The sequence below is a fragment of the Solea senegalensis genome, linkage group LG6 (genome assembly GCF_019176455.1).
Source record: "Solea senegalensis isolate Sse05_10M linkage group LG6, IFAPA_SoseM_1, whole genome shotgun sequence".
NCBI classification, from domain to species: domain Eukaryota; kingdom Metazoa; phylum Chordata; class Actinopteri; order Pleuronectiformes; family Soleidae; genus Solea; species Solea senegalensis.
Window position 1 is genome coordinate 7,948,389 of NC_058026.1, and position 22,883 is coordinate 7,971,271.

General features: G+C 40.9%; 2 protein-coding genes across 2 annotated transcripts; both read right to left on the minus strand.

Moving 5' to 3' along the window:
• Positions 1–4,268: 4,268 nt before the first annotated feature.
• prkacab (protein kinase, cAMP-dependent, catalytic, alpha, genome duplicate b) lies at positions 4,269–14,785 on the minus strand. The gene is made up of 11 exons (XM_044028908.1): positions 14,233–14,785; positions 12,579–12,640; positions 12,082–12,210; positions 10,769–10,867; positions 9,184–9,266; positions 8,834–8,960; positions 7,433–7,528; positions 6,002–6,124; positions 4,828–4,887; positions 4,610–4,714; positions 4,269–4,518 (listed from the first exon to the last, which is right to left on the minus strand). The coding sequence occupies exons 1-11, from the start codon at positions 14,276–14,278 to the stop codon at positions 4,393–4,395; spliced, it is 1,056 nt and encodes a 351-aa protein (XP_043884843.1). The 5' UTR covers positions 14,279–14,785; the 3' UTR covers positions 4,269–4,392.
• Positions 14,786–16,999: 2,214 nt separating this feature from the next.
• On the minus strand, positions 17,000–21,690 carry asf1bb (anti-silencing function 1Bb histone chaperone). Its single transcript, XM_044027390.1, has 4 exons — positions 21,362–21,690; positions 19,151–19,266; positions 18,816–18,992; positions 17,000–18,014 (listed from the first exon to the last, which is right to left on the minus strand). Exons 1-4 carry the CDS (start codon positions 21,468–21,470, stop codon positions 17,817–17,819), a joined length of 600 nt encoding a protein of 199 aa, XP_043883325.1. The 5' UTR covers positions 21,471–21,690; the 3' UTR covers positions 17,000–17,816.
• Between the last annotated feature and the right edge of the window lie 1,193 nt (positions 21,691–22,883).

Here is a 22,883-nt window from a genome sequence, read left to right on the forward strand (position 1 = left end):
GCTGTATCTCATATCGCCATAAACGTAACCAGTAGGTTCTGCCTCACTAAGACCAGGTTTTAGTTTCCATAAGGACTACTGATCCTGATAAGGTCCGTGTTTTATGCCAGACAACATCAAGACACACACACACACACACGCGCATGTGCGCAATTCCAGTAGAATTTTACCAGTAAAACTTTATTGGAATGGTACTAATGTTGCAAAATATTACACTTCATGGTTTCTGTGTCACTATTCCCGTGACTTTGGATGCTTCCCTTTGCAATGTGTGTACGTGTGTGTGTGTGTGTGTGTGTGGGGGGTGTTAACATGGTTTTCGGTCTCATTTCCTAAAAGTGCGACAGCATGAACCAGCATTGTTGTGCCTGCATCGACAAGGAGGAAGTTGTTGTATCACTGCAAAAACACCAAAGAGACACAGAATAATATTGTATTATAACTTCAAACAGTTTGTCCATGATGAGAGAGTCAACACTGAACTCGGACATGGAGGAAATACAGCAAATGTGAAGTCACAACAAGTGGTGTACAATGTAATAATAATAACAACAACAACAACAATAAAAGTGATAATAATAATAATAATAAAGTGGTTTCTAAATAAGATAACATACAAGTGAGCGTCTAACTACATGTAGGTGGAGCCACCCTGCAGCTTTCGACACCATTTATCTACCAGTGTTTGTTGGTTTGTTTTCAGCAGGTTCACCTTTTGTATAGAAGGGAAAAGTGCAAACAGTGCTCACTGGTCGACCTCTGGATATGAAGTAGTGATGGATCGTGAACGGGGGAAAGGACCCAATTGCTCACAAGTTGTGTTTTGTTTTCGTTTCCTTACATTCATTGTGATACTTTTTTTGGGAATATGCCATACTTCAGCTGACAGCATGAAGAGAGTTAAAGGTCCAGTGTGTAACATTTAGGAAAAGAAAGGTATTCAAATAGATTAAATACACTACCAACAAAGTGTGTTTGTACACGGGTATAGCCACTTTAAATCAAAACGAGTGTAGTGTTAATTGGCTTTTAAGTGTACTTAAGCCTAGCTTTACAGAGGCTGCCATCTTGCCTCGTCATGTTGCTCGAGCAGCCCCGAACGCAAAAACCAGCTAAGATGTTCATTTTGCATTTTTTAAAAGCACAAATGATAATGGTGAAGGCCACTGTCATTTTCTGACATGCTCGGGAGTGAGTGGAGAGTCCTCCATTTGTTCCAATCTACAGTCTCCCCGTGAGATGTCACTAATTCCTACACACTGGAACTTAACAGAGCATTCTGCTTTAGGATATGATTTTTAGGCTGTCGAGTACTTTTTTTTTAGTTTTTTGTGCATACCTGCTGTATTGAGAATGTTAATTTCATAGGACCATTCACGGGAAACACAGAGTAATAGCTAATTTACAGTTGTGTTCGGCGATCAATTAGTCCTGGCCCAGTCACATAGACTAGGGGAAATAAAAATAAATAAAGAAGTGCCAACATCCAGGTGTCTCAGCTGAGGCTTGGAGAGTCTTAAAAAAAAAACCGAAAACCACAACAACAAACAAACAAACAAAAAGAAAAACCCACAGAGTACTGAGCAGATGTAGAATCAAGAATATTTGGCCTCGGCTACAAGTGTCACATTTATGGAAGTGCAATAAGAAATCACTGGAATGGCCCTTTAAAACTTCCATTAATTAAGCTGATACTGTGCTTACATGGTGCATATCCCTCATTTGTTTCTGTTTAAATCACTCATCACACAGTGATACAGGGGTCACACAACACTCCAACATTGCATGACTGTACATAATGTACAGAAAGGAGGAGGAATGTTGTTTTAATATGGACCCACAGCTCCTGCAGTAGAAGATTAATTCGGCCATTGACACTGAGCTTCATTGACCTAAATATGCTCTGGAACAGATCCTTTAGCTCATCCTGCAAAACTGCAGTCATTTTACACATCATTCCATATGACAAAGAGGATACACACACACACATAACTACACATAATACACATTTGTGTAATTCGGAGAAAAGGCTTGTTACATTTTCCCCTTATCTGAACACATTTTGTACACAAATGTGAATGAAAAGAACACCCCGTGTTTAAAGCGATGAGCGAAAAACAAGAGCGCGGCTGCGGAAACCCAATCAGAAATCATGTTAAGGGTGTATTTTAATGTCACAGACACTGGTGTCACGTTTGTGTTCATTCGTATATTCTGACCGAGCAAATCCTACAATGATGTCTCTTCCAGGCACTGCTTAAGAACTCGGCCACTGTAGCTTCAGGAGACATGAGAACGCCAGAGTTGTTGTTGTGTATTGTACGCTTTCACTTGCAGTTGAATCAGGGCCAAATGGTTGATTCAACACGCACAATTAACCTGACTAGGAAAGTGAGCTCTAAGCAAAGAAAAGAAGTGTTTTGGGGGTTTGGACCAAGCACAGAGTTGTTAAAGTCAGCAAAAACCAAAATCGCATCGAAAAAGGGGAAAACGGTGGAAGACGCTCAGCAGAACTCCTCATTTTCCCTCATGTTCAACTTCAAGCCCCCTGGGACTTCAAATTCCTGCATCTACTGTATATAATAAGTATCGAACATGCCTCCTTCACTCGCTGATCTGAATGCTTTTATTTCATTAAAATGTCTATTAAATGATATGTTCAAACCTGAGATACCACTGTGATACGGTGTTTCCTTTACGACACCATTCTAACTGAGATATTTCCCTCGATGTTTCCTTGTCCCTATTTCCTGGTCTGTTAGCATGACGTGACATCATTAGTACCACCAGAATCTAATGACATTTAAAAACTGAGTGCTGTAGATATGCACACAGCCTTGCTATGCTGAGAATTACCGACGGATTTACACAATAAGCTCAATTAACTTTCTTGGTCGTCGTCCGTCTCTGAGTGGAATTTGTTTGAGCACATGATCCGTGTTTGTTTTAACATTAACCTCGACATGCCACTGTGTGACGTCTATGATATGACAGGGTACATGTCTAAATATTCACGGTAAAATTAAGACTTCACTTCAAAACAGAGTCATTTAAAGGTCCAGTGTGTAACATTTAGGTGGATTTATTGGCAGGAAGTTGAATAGACTGCCCATAAGTATGTTTGTCTAAATGTATAATTGCTTTGAAACAAAAACATCCGGGTTTCACTTTTTTTCCGTGCACTTTCGGCTATGGCCTTGCTTTATGGAGGCAGCCATGTTTCTACAGCAATGCAGAACGGACAAACCAGCCATAGCACGTGTTTCACATTTGGAAGCAGAAGCTTATTACACACACGAAGAAGAAGAATGACTCCGCTAGAGGCGATTGCTCTACAGCGGCCTCTATAATAAATGGTCAAAAACGCGCTGACTAAGCGTTCGCTAGAACTCGACCAACTTTCGTTATGACTAGTCCGCTCAGAATCAGCTGTTTATCACAGATTGTCTGACACCATTTTCTACTCGTACATAGCCGCAGCAGCACGGCGCATTGAGACCAGTAGAAGCTCAGCTTCAGTTGATCTCTGTGAGGCAGCACAGTGATTGCATAAATCACTGCTCAGCTGCTCAGACTCGCAGACTTAACGTATAAATAACTGAGCGTCCACTGTTTCACAGACCAGCGACCTCCAGCGGACTCCACCCCATATAAACCCCGCGCTTAAACCAAAGAAGAAGACGGACACAGTGGAGAAAGTGAAAGACTGTGAAGGGTTGTAAAACAGAGTTTGCATCCTTTCTCGTTTGTGTAGGCCACCGTAGGAGTAGGCCACTTGGTTAAGGAAGGGGTGAGTGGAATCTGCCATCTCACCATTAGTTGTCGCCAACTATTACACACTGGACCTTTAAGCCAAAGTGCATACATGTGTGAGACTAAAGGTTCACTCACGTTGGTCCTCTCACTCAAAAAGTACAAAGCGAGCTAGTTGTCAGTTTAACTTTAACTAAGAAACGCTGTTGATTCACTGGGCTTCATGTCGTGATGTGATATGACTGCTGCAGGTCTGAAACAGACTGATTTATCGATGCTGTGGTGCAAACGTGAATAAAAGATGAAGGAAACAGTAAAAGGGGTGGCAATCGTGGGTGAAATGTGCAGGGGCAACTCTAATAAATGGGGTTCCTGACACCAATGAATCTGACGCACACGTTCATTACAGAGGTCCATAAATAAGACAGAATAATAAATAAAATGCAACAGAAAAGGCAACACTGCTGGTTATCAGTCTCTATGCGCTTTTTCCCCCTCTCTATCCCATTCTTTTCTTTTTGTAGCTGGTGCTTGTGATTGGACAGGAGACAGTATTCTCTCCTCAGGTCTCCCACTTGACCAGCCTACCTTAGACTCTCCCTACTTCCTTCTTTCCTCCTCTGTCGCCTCCTCTAAACTCTAAAACTCAGCAAACTCCTTGCCACATTTCTCAGTGAAGGAGACACGGATCTCCTCCTCCTCGTAGTCGTCAAAGTTGCTGGTGTCGCCTGGTCCTTTGAATTTGGGGACGAAGGGAGCTTCCACCTGAACGCAAAAAGAAAAATGATCACGTACAACAAAGGCGGGTCACAGATCTCCACCGAGTACTCACTACGTGGAAATGTAATAAGCGTACCTTTTTCTGATAGATGGCGATCCAGTCAGTGGTGGCAAACCACTTGTGTCCCTTGATGTCGTTGACCCCATTCTTGAGGTTCCCGTAACGTTTCGTGAGATCAACCTGAGGACAACAACAAGACATTTTCCCTGACACTTACACAATATTAATGCCAAACACAGGACGAAAAGCAAGTGAAAGCCCATGATCAAAAGGGCAGAGAGTTTTGTTTTCACCTGTAGTAGATTCCTCAGGAGGTCCTTCAGGTCTGAACTGAAGTGAGATGGGAAACGCACCTGAAACAGAAACAAGGAGAAGGGACATCTTGTGACTGACAAAAAACTCTAACGCTGGATAATATTCTTTAAATATGAACATACAAATAAAACAAATATTTGACTCGAATCGCCTCGCCTTGGTACGGTGCAGTTAAGTTGCGTTTCCAGAAGCATTGTACCTGGTACCAGGTACTATTTTAAGTACCTGATCTGGCGAGGTTCCGAGCTGAGGTGATACTATGTGTGACGTCGCCAGAGTGCCGTCACAGGAAGTGGCGTCCGACACAAGAGTTAAGGCGAACAATGCCAAAGTGTACATCCGTTAAAAAGACTTAGCAATCCGAAAAATGTGGGTTAATCTCCAACAATTACCAGGGAAATGCCTAAAATCTCAATATTTACCAGATGAGGGTGTGGTGTGTTTTGCGACAGCACTGCTGATCTTTTTTTAAATTAACTGATTCTAATGATTCAGTTACACTGAAAACAACTGCTTTACAAGTCACTAGTCTCACTCATTTGTAAAACAAAGTCACAGCAGTTTCATGCAGCGGTGCAGTGATGACTCCACCCACATTGAGTAGGTACTATTTTTGTTTAACCAACCTAAACCGTGCCGAGGCGAGGCGAGCTGGGACCATAGGTGGAAAGGGGCTTTAAAAAAAATTTTTTTATCATGAATTAAAACACAAAAATAACTATTGGCTTACAGCCTAAAATGATGTGTTTGGAAATGCGTAGGCAATGAAACAAATGGCAAAATAAATAAATAAATGAAGCCACCTTTAGCTCCACCTTAAGCTAATTTCACTAAACCAGTGTGTCAATTTCCATCCATGCCAACGGTACACAGGTGACTACTAGCGACTACGAGCATAACTCCTGTTTGAATCGTTAAAGTTGTTTACAAAGGGACAGACTTTCAATTTACCAGTCGCTTCAGGCAAATTATTCATGACTATTCAAACAGCTACAGACTGTTTTGGTCAGCACATTTAAACCTGTTGTCTCATGCGCCACCTTGTCATTTATTTTCCATAAAAAAGCAATTCTAATCACAAGAAAAACTTAACCATTTAAACCATTGCTCTTTTCAATCTAAAGCTGGACTCAAAGGTGTTTGAACACTCACCTTCCCTGATACAATCTTCTCATAAATCTGAATAGGCTGGTCAGCAAAGAAAGGAGGGTATCCTGCTGCCATCTCATAGACAAGCACGCCCAGCGCCCACCAGTCCACTGCCTTGTTATAACCCTGGTGGATGAAGGAGGAGATCAGTGGTAAGAGCATACAACAGTAAAAACAACAACAACAACACACAACGCCTCCCATAGCTGGTTTGTAGTGATTTGATACATCACAGGCCGCAATAAAACAGGCAACACTCACGGGCCACTTTATTAGGTACATCTGATCAACTACTCATTACTACAAATATCAGATGACCAGAGCAGCAACTCAATCCAATAAGACATGTAGATGTGGTCAAGACAACCTGCTCAAGTTCCAACCGGAGCTTCAGAATGTGGAGGAAAGGTGATTTAAGTGACGTTGTTGAATGTGGCATGGTTGTTTGGGGTGATCCACTGGGATATTCACACACAACCATCTCTAATGGCCCTTTTCCATGATGGTCCCGGCACAGCACGGCACAGTTTAGGTTGCATCTCCACTACAAAAACAGGACCTACTCAACGTGGGAAGAGTCATCACTGCACGGCTGCGTGAAACTGCGGTGACTTCGTTTTACACAGAGTGACTTGTAAAGCAGTTGTTTTCAGTGTAACAAATAACTAGAATCAGTTAATTAAAACTATTTGTTCAGAACTCCTTCTTGACTGGAGCAAAGACTCAATCAGTCACTGGACTGAAACACAGCAGCAGGGTTTGGGAGGCCGGTCGCGATCAGCAGTGCTGTCGCTAAATACACCAGACTCTGTTAGAGTCTGGTGTCACTCATAGCCAGATACTATGCTAGTGGAAACGCAACTTAACCGTGCCGTGCCGAGGCGAGTCGAGCCGGTGGAAACACGAGTTGGTAGAGAGTTGGTATCTATATGTTTGTCCATCTTTTGGCAGATTTCTGTCCACAATTTTTGACGGGTCAATTGGAATATTTTGTGTTTGTTCCCATTCAAATTTGGTAAGAATGTACCCACGGATGAATTATAGTAGGCAAATTAGGTTTACGTTTGCCACTACATGACTTATAAATAATATCTGGATACTTGTAGCCTATATTCAGATATAAATGAGATATTTTGGGTACATAAAGCTGCATCCAGGCTGTTTCTCTGAGCTCATCGTTGTGCTTCTCAAAGCAGAGTGACAATACACTGTAAATACACTCTAATAAAACTCGTAAATACAGTACTACATACAAATAATTCGGCTTCAAATGGAAGAAGTGTAATTAAGTGACCTTTTTAATATACTTTTGTTCAATCAATAAATATGATATTTAGTGTATTATCACAAATACATACACAAATACAAATAATACATTATGCAACAGCCAGGAAGGGTTCTCAAAGATAACTTCAAAAACCAGCGGCAGCTCACCTTGCTGAGAATAATCTCAGGGGCCAGATATTCTGGAGTTCCACACAGTGTCCAGGTCCGACCTTTTACACGTTTGGCAAAGCCAAAATCTGTCACCTAAGAGACGGAAAAAAACATAGATCGATAACATGGAGGGGAGTGAATAAGAGAAAATTGAACGCATGACAAAGTAGCCGATAATTCTCTCAGGGTCAAAAGCACATTTTCCCCTGTGGTTGTTACACTGGTGGCCCACTAGAGGGCACCAGTGACTGTTATTGAGAAAATTCATTCTGCAGCCACAGATACACTTTATTTAAATAGAGCTATGGTTTTCCAAACTCTTATGGCACATAACACACACTTTGCAGGGTTTTCAACTATTTATTTGCATTTATTTAAAAGTGCAGTTTGTCTGACTTAATTATCTAAAAGACATTCAGAAGTGAAAAGCACACTCAGACTGTCCATTGTTAAAGATGTTCTGCTTTGTGCAAATAGGTTCGCAGTACAACATGTAACTTTTATGAGGGAAACAGGAGACTTTTGCATCCCCAGCGGTTCCTGTTTGGTGCCTGTCATCAAAATGCAGCAGCAGTATCGAGAAGCTGATAAGGATACTTTGCTGTGTTATGTCATAAACTCTCTTGTGTGTAAATATGGGGTGCAGAGTTTTGAATATGGACCTTTGTATCATGAATCAACACCTCGTCTCAGTGGCCAAGACAGTACCATACTGTAGGCACGGCTTATCAGGCATCAACATTAAACTGTGGATTCAGTTGTAACGTCATAATGAAAAAATGGTCTATTTCTACTTTGAGACAACTTTGAGACATTTCTCTTTCTGTGTGCACAGATTAAGTAAAAACAACAAACAAACAAAAAAGGCATTTTATAACAATATCTTTAATCTAATACGTCTAATATGTTCTGCTCACATCAAGCAATCAGTGAATGCTAAAGTGTAAAATCTAAATAAATGAAGTTAATCGAATAGGTAATGCGGAATTAAATAAATATTAGAGCTGCTGAAGATGCAGATTTTTGGTCATTGGTTAGTCACATAACTTTATATACATACATATATATATACATACATTTATATATACATATATATATATACACACATACATATATATATGAACTGTATCAATAACCAAAGAATCGGGATATTTTGAATCATATAACTTCATCATCTCATCTTGTCTGTGTCATTACAAGAATATTTGCATGTACAAACAGGAACATGCAGAAATGTACATATACTATATATATATATATATATATATATATATATATATATATATATATATATATATATATATATACATGTACATATGTACATAAAACAATAAATGCTTGTTTGCCAACTTTGGGACATTTATGATGAGCCTCCATTCTGCATCAGGTGCCATTTACCTGAATGTAGCCCTGCTGGTCTATGAGCAGGTTCTCAGGTTTCAGGTCTCTGTAGATCAGGTCCAAAGCATGCAGATATTCAAAGGTCAGAACAATCTGAGCAGCGTAGAACCGTGCGTGAGGCTCACTGAACACATACAGAGAGAGAGAGACTTGTTGAGTGTGTGGTAAAGAAAACACAACAGAGATGAACAAATGATGGCTATAGCAGACCTTCATTCAAAGAATAGGAGCTGAATAGAAAATAACAAGTGAACGAGAATATAAATGAAGGAATACAAGTGAACAGAATGGAGGAGAACTTGAGGAGGAGCTGTGTTGTAAACCCCACGCTGTGAACAGACACTAACCTAAATCTGCCAATTCTCCGTAGATGGGAGAACATCTCTCCACCTGGTACATATTCCATCACCATGTAGAGGTTGGTGTTGTCCTGGGGGAGACAGAGAGTCTGTTAGTGACACAAACACGTACACAGGGGCTGGGGTCAACTGGGTAATGAAAAGTTATAGGCCTCAATCAGTCTTCTGTCTTTGGTGATTTGATGATGTGTGAATGAGTCCTGTGATCCTGTGAGATCGGATCTGGCGTCCCCACCCTTTAAAAACCGTAAAAGTTAGTCATTGTACAGGCACTGTGAATGGATGTCAGCTGAGGAGCTAGTCTCTAATCTGTCCCGAGAACAGACTGCACTCACGCAGCTCAGAAACGTGGCCACATGTGCCCTCACACCACATCTGAATGTGGGTTTTTTTGTTTTTTTTGAGATCCGCATTCAGCACAGTCTGGGCATGATCACATCACTCAGGACGGATGATAATGCCAGGTCATACATTGTATTTTGTGGGTCAGTGAAAATGAATCTACTGAGTAATAGTTTTAGTATATACAATATAAACATAAACACCCTGATTAAGAAGTGTGTTATGTATATTATGCATTTACTTGGGCATATTCCATTTTCATAACTTGTTTCAGGATGAGAATTATTCCATTGTGTTTCAACCTTTTAAAAGAACTAAATAGCAGCAGGTTTGGTCACGTCCACTTGCCTCTTGACCCACTTTTCAGGCCGAGTTGGGTTGTTAACTCTTCCACGTGCAAGGTGGATGGCACATACGGACAAGAATGTTCTCTTAATAGGTTTATTTGAGGTGTGCATGGTGCATCCAAACAGCTTAACTGGAATAAGGCTTTAATTGGAGTATAGCCATCGGCTAGGATCAACTGTTTAGGAACTAAGAACCACAGTCAAAGAAGGAATGTGAGGAATATGGAGTCAGATTATGAAAGGCTGAATGTTTGCGTGCATTGGTTATCTCTGCCTGTGTAGATCATGCTTACTTCACCAATTTGTGACTTACACTTAATAAGGTTTAATTGTCATTTAAAGTGTTGATAAGGATGCAGCTGAACTGAGAAGTCAATGAAGTGACAGGAGAAAAGTGTGAAGGTGTATGTGTAAATCAACTTGACATGGACATGGACAATTCTGCATCAATGCAGTGTTATAAAGAAGACCCACTATCATCGGTTGCTGCTTCTATTAATAAAGGAAAAAAAAGCCATACGCGTAATATAGTATACCGAGGACACAATGTATCGCAATGCATCATGGACTGGAATAATTCACATAATATTGGTTATCAAATGGGTTCATGAGACTAGAAAGATTCACAAATCCAATGTACAGTAAAGCCCTACTTTTTGTTCTCATGGTATTTATCAGCTCTGCTCTTCCTGTTTATGTTTCAATGTCCTTAAGCTCTTGTATCGTCACGTGTGAATATGACTTCAAATGAGACAATGTTTCATTTGGTGCAGCTAAAATGATCTATACCACACAGACTACATATTGTGACCCATATTTTGCAGGATGCACACAAGCCCACAAACACACAAACACACGCACACGCGTAATGCAATTCTCCATACCTTGAATGAGTACTCTAACCGCACCAGAAATGGGAAACTGACAGCCTGAAGAATCCTCTTCTCATTCAGAGTATGCTCTATCTGTTTGAGTTTCACTACCTGAAAGGCAGAAAGAGACAATGTTGTCATAATGCTTCGAGGGACCAAACATCATTTCATTCAACAAAATGACCTGTGAAACTTAATCAAACAACTATTTCCGCTAATGCTGTTTGATAAGAGTCACACTTACACTCATGTGGTTCATACAAATGTGTGTCAGACAGACTTTGTGTCATTTCTAGATAAGAGAGTAACAGGCTTTGATTTGGATATGCACCTTCGGAAATATAGCCCTTTTCTTAAACGTTCTTAACGTTTGCAATCCACATTGAAATTAGAGTTCCAGCTGTTGAGCACTGTAACTCATCTGCAAGCATCGGCAGTTGAGGTGGGAATCACAGGGTACCTCACGTCCACGATACCACTAATACCACGATACAACAATTCTGTGATGATCAACATACTGCAAGACAATCATATAGCGATACGTCACGATATCTGTCTAACTGAAGAAAACCAAACATCCGGGAAAAGTGCATGATTTCTCTAGTTATTCACAACATAGAGAACACAGTGCATAACGTGTATATACTGAACGTGGTTGGGGCATCTCTTGACGTAGCTTTCTCAGCCAAAATATTGGTATTTGCCCTGGTGTATTGATTATCGTATTGCACGAGGGAGGACGACGATATATCACCAAATTGATATTTCTGACCCATTAAAAATGATATATTTTTTGTGAGTTATTCATATATTAGTTGTGGCTCAACAATGATGTGCATCTTTGGAGGGAGGGGCTGCAAGAGGATGGATAAGAGACAAATTACAAATCTGAGCAGGTGATGTCAAAGAACAACAACAGCCAATTAGAGCTGCTCTCATCCTGCTCTCAATGTGGCTTTGCAGTTTTGTCAATATGCTTCCAAAAGCAACCAGCACATATCACAACACTCACTATGATCAGTGAGAGGGGTAGCTTTATGGCAACATGAGATAACAACAGACAATATTTTATATAAATTCTGTCACATAGGGGATGCTTATGGAGTGCATAAAAAAAACCCTCAGATCTGACTCTTCAGTTGATACAAAAAGGTTCACTGGGGAAAAAATGTAATACACCTGGATTTGTTGAATGTTATACAACTTCCACATCATGTCCACAAGCACCTAGTTAAAACAATAACTGCGGATGCCCTTCAGTGACAGACATGTGAACACACTCCTCCATCACAACGTGACCCTTCTGACACCGGAACCAGACTCACCTTCTGCTTGTTGAGGATCTTCATAGCATAATGCTGTCCGGTTTCTCTGTGTCTCACCAGCATAACACGACCAAATGAGCCCGTGCCCAGGGTTTTCAACCTCTCAAACTGCTCCAGGCAAGCAGTGTTCTGAACAGACAAAGCAAAAAAAATAATTTATTTAAGGCATATTGCATGATGAGTGTTATGGTGGGTACATTTTTCCCCAGTTATGTTTCCTATAATGCTATGTATGTTTTGCTCGTGTGTGTCAAAAATGTTCCTACGTCAATAAACAATGCAACTAAATAACCCCCCACTAATATAAATTTCTAAATATTTGAAAAATACCCAAAGGAAAGGCTGACATGTACAACAGCCAGAAAAATCCCACCGCTCACACGTGAAATTTCACAAGTGATGGGTGATGCTTTTACACCGCAAGAGGAAAAGAAAGCCAGCATCCCACACAGACCTTTATATACTATTACACTGTACACTGTAACACGGACACTAACCTGTGCAGGATTCTCCCATTTCTTGAGGAAGTCCTCTTTGGCTTTAGCAAGGAACTCCTTGACTATGGAAGAAAAAACACCAGCATTTAGAAAAGTGTGTGTGTTACCCGTACACTGACCTTGTAAGGACCAGTAGTGCTAATTTAGACAAGTTCACGCGGTCCAAATGAATGGAAATCAATGCAGTGTCTTACTTTTCTGCACAGACCTGCGTGTGTGTATGTGTGTGAAAACGTGGAAGAAACCAGTAAATACAGAGGGTTCCAGCTGTCTAGCTGATTATAAATTGACCAACTCAAATATGAGGACAGAGATCATGTTGGTGTTTCGAAATGAGTTCACTATTCAGTGCGTCTCCAGTTTGTTGTCAACTTTATGGATGTTGCCTAAATCCCTAAGGAGAAAGGAATCCAAAACTGAAGCAAACTTGAAAGTAACCCAATAAAGCCTCTTCAGAACAAAGATAGCAGGGGTTAAGGAAAGCCAACATTTAAAATGTAGTCTGTGGAGTAAAACATGGCTGAGAAAAGTGTGGGGCTCCTAAAAACACATCTCATCCTCTTTTCATGCCGCTAATTGCCAGCTCATTTGATAAGTGATCAATCAGTTTGAGTTTTTGTTTGAAACTGAAACAAGTTCTTTGGTTTCAGCTTCTTAAATTTTAATATTTTCAGTTGTCTTTGCTTCTCTACGACCGTAAACTGAATGACACTGATGGACATTTCACACCTGTTGTAGACCTAATGGTTATTGTGCTGGTATCCAGCCAGTTACACCTTCCACAAAAAGATATGCAGTTTCAGACATATGACGATGAAAAGAAAAGCACTCACAAACAATGACCCTGGAAAAAAAAACCAAATAATAAATAATAATAAAAAATAACAAACCAAAACGTCAAGAATTGTGCATTTTAAGAAAGAAAATGTGATCATAGAACAGTCTATAAACCTTGCCTCTTCATATTTTAGGGTTTAAAAGAACATAACACACAAATGCATAAATATTCACATTAATTCACTTGCAGACCAGATGCTGTGTTTATAGATAGATAAAGACAAAAAAAATTTGAGTTGTGTGCTGTTTTGAGAGACTCAAAGATGTATTTTAATTTGTTTACAGCAGTAGCTCTGTGAATATACTCTAGTAGGAAAAGCTACTGTGCAAAACACTTTATTTTCTACTTGGCCTGATTGCAATCGTTTTATTCTTAGCAGAGGCAGCTAAATGAAGCAGTGAACCTAAAAAAAACAAAAACGTTACGTTGTATATGTTGTGTACCACGGTCCCAGTTAAGTTAGAGATGTGCACTGACTTTGAAATACGATTTATGGGTTATTTATTGTCTTGAGAAATGTATCAGTGACTTCTGGTTTAAGGGACAAAAGAAAATCGCAATTATCAATATCAGCAAATGATGGCACTAAATCGGAATCGCAGTCACATATGTACGCTGTGTGTATATATATATATATATATATATATATGTATACTGTATGTACTGTATATCTATAGATATAGATATACATACATATATATAGATATACATATACACCATATATATGTATTTATATACACATAATTATTGCTATTAATGATTTGTCATGTCATGTCATGTGGCTTCAGCAGACTAATGTGAACTGATGGTACCCACCGCTTTCCATCTCGTTGCCCTTCCTTGCCGTGGGCGCGTTGCCCATGATGACAAGTTAACAACGGGCGATCCGTGGCTTTTTCGGCCGCCCTGCCGCCTCCTCAAGCCGGTCTGAGCTCGATTAGGTGCGAACGATATTCCTTAAATCCAGATGTATCAAGCGCTCCGTGATGCGGCGGTGGCGGCGGCGCCACGACAGTGGGCTCCACTTGCTCCACGGTCACCAGCCACCAGTAGACGACGTAAAGCCCGAAACCACGGGAAGCTAACGGTGTATAATCTCAGATGCTGGACTGTCAGGCCGAGCCAGTCACAGTTGGCCTGGATCCTGTCCCTCCTTGCTGCCCCCGTCGTGCGAGCCCACCCTGGGCACCCCACCTCTCTCCCAGCCCGAGAAATAACGACACCGAAGGCAGGGGTGTGATATTCCCTATCGAAACCCTGCCAGTTTTCGTTAGTGAACCGAGCTTTTAAAATTAAACCTCGGCGGGGTCCGACAACGGTGGGAATTCGCCCAAATCAACATTGCCCCCCCCACCCGTAGCCCCGGAGACAAGCGAGATGACGGAACTCCAGCCGAGGGAACGCCCCGCCTTCCCCAACTCGGAACCGGGAGTTGATTGACAGCTGGAGCTCGACTACAGATTGGCTAATTTTGACAGCGCTGAGCAACAAAGCATTCCGATTGGCTCTTCCCAATCCTTCAACAACGGCCGCTCAAGAAAAACCAAGTGAGGGGGACGTCACTGATTATTCTCCTCCTGACGGCGTACGCGCCCACTTTGCCCTCTCCATCTTCCATTGGCTTACAACAGCCGAACCGTGGGAGTCTCAGCGGATGAGAGGATGACTATTGGCCAAATCAGCAGTGATTGACAGGAGCGCGCCCCCTCCCCACACCCGCTCTTCTATGGAAAGCCGATAGGGTCATATTTCGTCTGAAAAAATATATGCGCCCAACTGTTCATTTGATGCATGGATGTATGTAAGATCTGGATGGAGCACCACTCCCTCTGACATTTTCCCAGTGGCCACTTGTGGTACTGCAACAAAAAAATACTCATGCGGCCCAAAAAGCAATTTCTCGACACATCTAGCCATGGACACAGGCTTCTATAGATCTTTATATTCTATATTTTTAATTCATGGAGTTTCATACTTGTAAAACCTTCCGTCCTCTGGCCATAAAAAGCCCAGAAAAATATTACTTCCCAGAGTGACATCATAGCTGTGTAGGAGCACACCAAAGTGCAGTCAAGCGACGTTTCAGGGTGCTGTCAGGGAACCATATAATATGATGAGAACCATATAATATGATGAGAAATGTGGATAAATTAAGGCAATATTTTTTTAAATATTACGACATAGCAGGTTTTAGTTATTTATTCGTCGCCTGTTAGCATTTTTTTTTCAAACTTATTATTTTTAAAATGCATTAGAAATATACTGAATACTAACTACAGCATTGTAAAAACAACATGTATCAAAACATTTTATAGTAAATGTTTAAATATCACAGTAAACACGACAGTTCTTCTTTCTCAGCAGCTGTCACTGTGTTACTCCCATCATGTCTTTAGCTGTTCATGGACGTGCCGAGCAAGTAGAGTACGCGGATGGCTCGTTCACATAGCCGAGAGGCATTATGGGAGTATCACTATTGCCCACGCTCTATAGGCCGCGCAACCCGGTAATAAACCTGAAGTCAGAAACCCCACGTCAAAGGGGCGGTGCTCTATCCACTTATAATAGATCCATGACTTGTTATCAACGGCACTTCACGTGAACGCCACGTTGCAAACGTGAGCCAGTGGCCGACAATCTGATGCCACGCGCAAGTATCGCCTGGAAGCGTTCATTTAACGTGAGGCACAGTTAATAATGCAGTCAAGTGAATAATAGGCACATATTTTTTCAGACGAAATATGACCCTATTGACTTTCCATACTCCACTCACTCTCACCACCGCCAAGCAACTGATACACATTCGGCTGAGTGACGTCAAGTGTAAGCTATTTTTAGAAATGTTGGTCAGATGTTAACGCATGAGTGCACGGTGCGGTCTCAACTGGCAGGACTTCTTAACAGATTGCAGACATGAACGATGTGGTGGGAATTTTTTTTTTTTTTACAAATCAGTGGCGGATGAAAACACGGAGATCTGTCGGTCTGTCTTTGCATCATCACCTTTTACAGTTTATAATCCTCCAGCAGCATCCATGCACATGCAGCAGTCTCTTATTGATGATTATCACTTCTCAAATGACATAATTTCATGTAGATATGAGGAGGGGGGGAATGATGAAATGAGAAAACACAATAAACTGTTGATTCTTGCTTTTTGGGGCTACATGAATATGCACCTCTTTGTGAGACACAGACACAGCTCTTTTACTCAGCATGAGCAACCTACTGTTGCTCAACAGTGTCGACATGTGAGAAGCGCACACACAGATAATGCAGATAGATGGATGGAGGAGTTCTTCCTTTCAACTAACAAGAGCTAAAACGGGTAAGAGCAGACAGCCCCCCCCCTTTGTGCTCCAGTTGCCTAGCAACATGAGGCTAGAGTGAAAATGGTGAGTGATGCTGCTGCATTTTATGAATGAAATTGGAAAAAAGAAAGGAGGCAGGGAGGGGAGGGGAAAGTGTGGGATGAGGCATGCATGCATACATGAGCCTGAAGTCTCACTGCTGTATCTGAGGTTCCCCCTCTTCACCAGTCAAAAAGGAAAAGCAGTTATAAAATGTACAGATTAGCACAAGCTTCCAAAACCAAACTTTATTAACCCCATCACTGTATGTAGCAAATATTGAGGCAGAGATTATATAGCAAGTACAAAACGAAGAAAAAAAAAGGTCTTCTTTTCCTGAAGACAAAATAAGTACTAAGTTAACATTATTTACAGTGAGCCTCAACTGTCAAAACAGACGTCTTACTGAACGTTTTAGAAAACTTTTTATGTACCAGAGGCCTGTTTGAATTTGTGGGTTCTGGACAAATAAAGGGCAAAAATGTGCATAATCACGCTTCTACTCTGCAGCTAAGTACGTGCTGCAACAAACTGAACGTGGCCCATGATTTGTTTCCACAGGCACTCCTGGTGCTACTAATTAATGTCAGAAGATGCAGACTTTCAGAACAAGAATTGTTTGATTATGAACAGCCAGAGCTACACCTATCCTGAAATACTGAACACTGTCTATCTCATAGATCTGAGCTCAATATGGCAGAAAACATAAAGGTGTACAAGTATGACTTGCAAGTCTCTGCGTTTGTGAGGACTTGGCATTCCTGTAACACCACCACCACACCCTGATGACTCAAAATGTCTCAGTTTTAAAATAACCTAAGACAGAGATAAGGTAAAAAAAAATAAAAATAACAAAAAGGCAGGCAGTCCTGGCAGAGGTTGTTTGTTGAAAAGGGGAGAAAAGTACTGGTAAATATCCCAGATCTATTATATACATGGATGACATATAAAAAGAATGTGTCCCTGCTGTCATGTCCATGCTTTTTGACTGTCCACACATCTCGTTGATACATCCATGGCCTCCTTGTCATTATGTTAATGTGATGATTCTTACATGCAGTCCATGGAGTTGTCTGGCATCAGTCCAAGAGATGCCATCTTTCCTGGTACACAGGATGGAGGGAGCATGCTGGTGATGTTGGGAGATGGGTCAACATTCTCACTGTCTTCCATCTTATCCGCCAAGCCATCCCAGTTAATGTGAAAGCGGGTGACACGAGGATTGGAAGCCAAAATATTCCTCTGGAGCTAAAACAAAAAAAAAAACAGTGGGTTAAGTATTACAACTATTTCCCTTACTACAAGTAACTGGATTATTAAAAAGGTAAGCAATTTCACCCTGGAGAGAAGGAAAGTATTTCTGATTCTGTTATTTTGTCAGGTTAGTATGAAAAATAAATAGAGCTAAAACAATAAATCGATTACTAAATTAATCATCAACTAGTTTGATGATCGATTAATTGGTTCGAAGCTTTTTTCATGATTAAAACAAGATTTCCGATTGTTTAAGCTTCTTAAATGTGAGTACTTTCTTAATTTCTTTGCTCTGGATAACAGGTTTGACGAACACCAATCAACATTTTTTAAGGTTTTCTGATATTTTATGGACCAAGCGATTAATCGAGAAAATAATCAACAATAATCGATTGTGAAAAAAACATACGCGCACACAGACATACACAAACACACACACACACACACAAACAAATACTTCCAATTACGTCAAACAGTTGACATTATGGTGAAGACATAAAGGTGATTGCCAATCACAGATTAGTTTAAAAAAAGAGAAAAAAGCCCAGATTGGCTCCACTCTGATAGTTGAGATCGGGACATTCCTACTCATTTTGAAAGGAAGCATCATTGTTATTACTGGTTCTACAATAATGCACTTAAACAGCCTCTAAAAACTAAGTAACTGCTTGCTCTTGATGCCCCTGTTGCCTGTGACAACCCATTCAGAGCACTGGAGGGCAGCAAAAAAAACACTGTATAATTAAATACTAGACACTGTGATGAGTCTGATAAGCCCATATGAAGTTGTGTTACCTGAGTGTAGTCAGGTTTAAGAGGTGGGTTTTCCCGTTGCTCCTGGTCTGTATATTCATTGTTAACGTAGTAACCTATGCGGATGAACTCCTGTCCACGGTAGGTGCAGGTTATAAGGACAACTGTCACTCCTACAGCGTCACTCTCTGGAATCAGGCCTGTGTTGGGAGCATCGGCCTGTGGGGATGGACATGAACATAGAGGGCAAAGTCAACAGCAAACAAAATATAAATGCAGCCCCAAGCAAAGTAAATGACACAAATTAAGATACAAAATTATATTCAAAACAGAAATCCATTTAGAGAAAGGTCAGGAGGAAACTACAGGCCACTCACCTGAAAGACAAACATGTGTCTGCCAGCAGGTACCGGGCCAACGAGAACAGAGTCCAGGACCTGGTCATATTCCTCACTCTCAGCTGAACCCACATAGATGATTTTCCACTCCAGGTCTGTCATCACACATATAAGACAACTGAAATGGTGAAACTGTTACATCTCGTACAGGCCTTTATGATAGATGGACAGGATGATTTATTCATTGATAACTCTACCTCTGGTATCTCTCACCTCTTTTTAGCCCATTTTAAATTATCTATTCTGGCCTTTGTGTGCATAAACTGAATGCAGTTGTTATATATAGAGCTCCAGTTGCTGATGTCACACTGGCCCATCACATAAGATGACGACACAAGCAAAAAAAAAAAAGAGGAGCACTTTACAGTAGGGGGCCACACGGTGGTGTAGTGGTTAGCACTCTTGCAGCGAGCCGGTTGAGCGGTTGGAACAAGGGCCTTTCTGCATGGAGTTTGCATGTTCTCCCCGTGTGTGCGTGGGTTCTCTCCGGGTTCTCCGGCTTCCTCCCACAGTCCAAAAACATGCAATGTGGGGATAGGTAAATTGGACACTCTAAATTGACCGTAGGAGTGAGTGTGAGAGTGAATGGTTGTTTGTCTCTATCTGTGTGGCCCTGCGATGGACTGGCGAACTGTCCAGGGTGTACCCCGCCTATCGCCCGATGTAGCTGAGATTGGCACAGCACCCCCCGCGACCCTCTGGTGGAGGATAAAGCGGTTAGATGATGACTGACTGACTTTACAGTAGGGCCGCCGCGATTAGTCGACTAGTCACAATTACGTTGAATAATCAGTGACAAGTCAATTATCGAAATAATCGTTTGTGGCAGCCCTACTTTAGTCATGCAGGCGTAGTATGATATATATATTTTTTATAACACACTGGTATCGGTACTCTGTATCGGCCGATACCCACAGCACAAGTATCGGAATCGGTATCGGGAGGGAAAAATGGTATCGGAACATCTCTAAACTTCATAGCAGATATACTAGGCAACTCGTCATCTCTTCACCAGAGAGATAAAGATAGCCGTTGTGCTTTGGAATGACAAAACAGTTGGAGACCGGAGAGACGGCAGAGTTGGATCACTGCTTTAAAACACGCTCAAAGTGTGCATAGAAGATAAAGCCATGGCAATCTAAAGGCAATGCCTTCCAGTTGACTATGGGGATGGCATGATACCAGTTTTTCTGTCCAATATCACAACATTAAGTATCTACCAATACCGATATCAGTCCAATACAGTCATGCTAGAACTTTGAAATTATGAAAACTAATTCTTCAGCTGTGTAACATACAGTATGACGCTTTTCCACTACATGATCCCGCCCCGCCTTGGCTCGGCATGGCACAGCTTGACTCTACATCGCTTGGTTGGTTTTCCATTATAATATAGTACCTCTTCAACATGGACAAAGTCATCACAACGTGGCTGCTGTGACTTTGTTTTATATGCGACGCATGTAAAACAAAGTCACAGCAAACTAAAGTCATATGCAAACTAATGACTAGTAAAACAGTTGTTTACAATGTACTGAATCATTAGAAACAGTTAATTAAAGAGATTACTTCAGTACTTCCTGCATGACACAGACACTGAACACGACCACAGGCTTACGGAAGTGCTGTCGCTAAATACACTCCACTGTTAAATATTGAGATTTTTCCGTGCTAAATGTTGGAGATTAACGTAAGTTTTCAGGATTTTTAAGTCTTCTTATTTGATCGACAGTTAGGCATTTAGGCATACATACTTTTACCCGAAGAAAAAGTAAGTAGAAGATGTCTCCCACCTCAGTGTGCACCTTATAAAGTGACCGCTGCTGTGTCTCTGTTATATACTTTGCGGTTCGCGGCAACTCGTTCAGCTCGTGTGTTGCTACAGAAACATGACGTGAAAAACCAATCACGTTAGCAGGAAAAAGACTTTGAGCCAATCACAGGAGGAAGGAGGCGGGACGCTGAGCACAAACGCGCCAGCGCCAAAATTCAACATCATGTCAACCAGCTATTAAGCCAAACGACAGCTAATAACAGCGTAGTATCCAACTGAATGACGTGCTCATAAGCCACTACCACCACAATCTCACCTGCCCGATGTGTGTGTGTCACACATGAGCAGAACGTGCCTCGCATATCACGCACAGTTCTTTAATGTGGCATTGTGTGCGAACTGAAAACAGTACCCACCTTCAGGTAAATCCTCCATGCATTCAAATGTTATTTCAAACTGAAACGGATTTCCAAACGGGCTTGGGTTATCCAGAACGGCGACGTTTACAACTTGTACCTTGGCCATAGCGGTAACGTTGTTTTGTGAGGCAAATCGATCCGGAAACCGTTTTAGCTTTTATGCAGGTTGAACCGAGTGCTGTCGACACGTTTCCGGGATCTTTAATGCGCTGTTGCGTCGTCGTCTGTCTTCAACTGTTCACTTTTAAGTGTTCTCTTTTTTTTCCCATTCAGCGAGGACACCATCGACACCAAACCGCGGCTGCTTAGCTAAAAGCGGAAATACGTCACGTTCACTCTTCTTCTTCTTTTTTTTCAGGTTTCATAGCTGTTGGCAAATAATGATTGGGCGCATTACCGCCGCCGTCTGGTATGGAGTGTGAATGAAAATGAACTACTACTGCAAAAAATATATATGCACACATATATTCAAACATACATGTATGTACACACACACACACAAAATAATATATGTATATATACATATACAAATATACACACACACATAAAAAAGTGAAAAACGTATAACTATATACCTTACATCCCAACCTATATCCTCTCAATCAACTTTGTGTGTTTTAAGAAATGGATATAATATTCTCTCACAGTCACTCAGGTTCTTTTGTCTTTTAAATTAAACTCTATTTTAATGTCTTAAATTTTGGATCACAATGTCTCTTTCGTTTTGATATGTATGATGTTGAGCTAGTACATGCTACAGGATCTCATCCCTTTCAAGAAAAATAGACATCATCTATGGCTCCAGGCATTTGTAGTGTTCACTTCATTTCATGTAAGTTATTATTTATCAGCTCTTTCTTTTAGATTAATAATCTGTTTAGGTATTGTTTGCGGTCCTTAATTGGCAACGAAAGAACATATTCAGAATTATTCAGTGGAGGACCGTGGACATACATGCTATTACCTGTAGTGATGTTGTCTGACTCCATGCATTCTCGCTAGGCTTGGAATGTGTGTATACAATGAAAGGGTCTATGGATACATGCAAGTGAGGTGAAGTGAGGTGAGCCCTGGACTAGATGATCCAGTCAAGACACAGGACCACACACCGGGCGATTTCAGAGATGTGGGATGTCAAAGAAACATGCGTGATTTAATGCGACTTCAGAACATAAACATGACATGCAGACATACCGGTTGTGTGTGCACAGTCTTGTATAAAGTACTTGAAAGAGATACTTGAGTAAAAGTACAAGTATCTTACAAGAAATTGACTTTGATAGAAGTTAAAGTCACCTTTTAGAATATTACTTGAGTAAAAGTTTTTAAAGTACCTGACATTTACTGTACTTAAGTATCAAAAGTAATTTTCTGATATAAAATGTACTTAACTATTAGAATTAAAAGTATTTAAACAAAGTGAGCAATTACAATTTTGAATGTGAAGGCGAACAACTTCAAACAACATTAAAATTAACTTTCTGTCATGAATGGTGACACTCTCTCTCTCTCTCTCTCT

Coding starts and splice junctions, on each gene's coding strand:
- prkacab (XM_044028908.1), bottom strand. CDS start 14,278: ATGGGCAACGCGCCCACGGCAAGGAAGGGCAACGAGATGGAAAGCG. Junction 9,267..10,768: donor GGTTAGAGTACTCATTCAAG/GTATGGAGAATT, acceptor TGTCTCCCCCAG/GACAACACCAACCTCTACAT. Junction 4,888..6,001: donor AGAAGATTGTATCAGGGAAG/GTGAGTGTTCAA, acceptor TTTCTGTTTCAG/GTGCGTTTCCCATCTCACTT.
- asf1bb (XM_044027390.1), bottom strand. CDS start 21,470: ATGGCCAAGGTACAAGTTGTAAACGTCGCCGTTCTGGATAACCCAAGC. Junction 18,993..19,150: donor GACACATGTTTGTCTTTCAG/GTGAGTGGCCTG, acceptor CCATCCCCACAG/GCCGATGCTCCCAACACAGG. Junction 18,015..18,815: donor TTAAACCTGACTACACTCAG/GTAACACAACTT, acceptor TTTTTGTTTTAG/CTCCAGAGGAATATTTTGGC.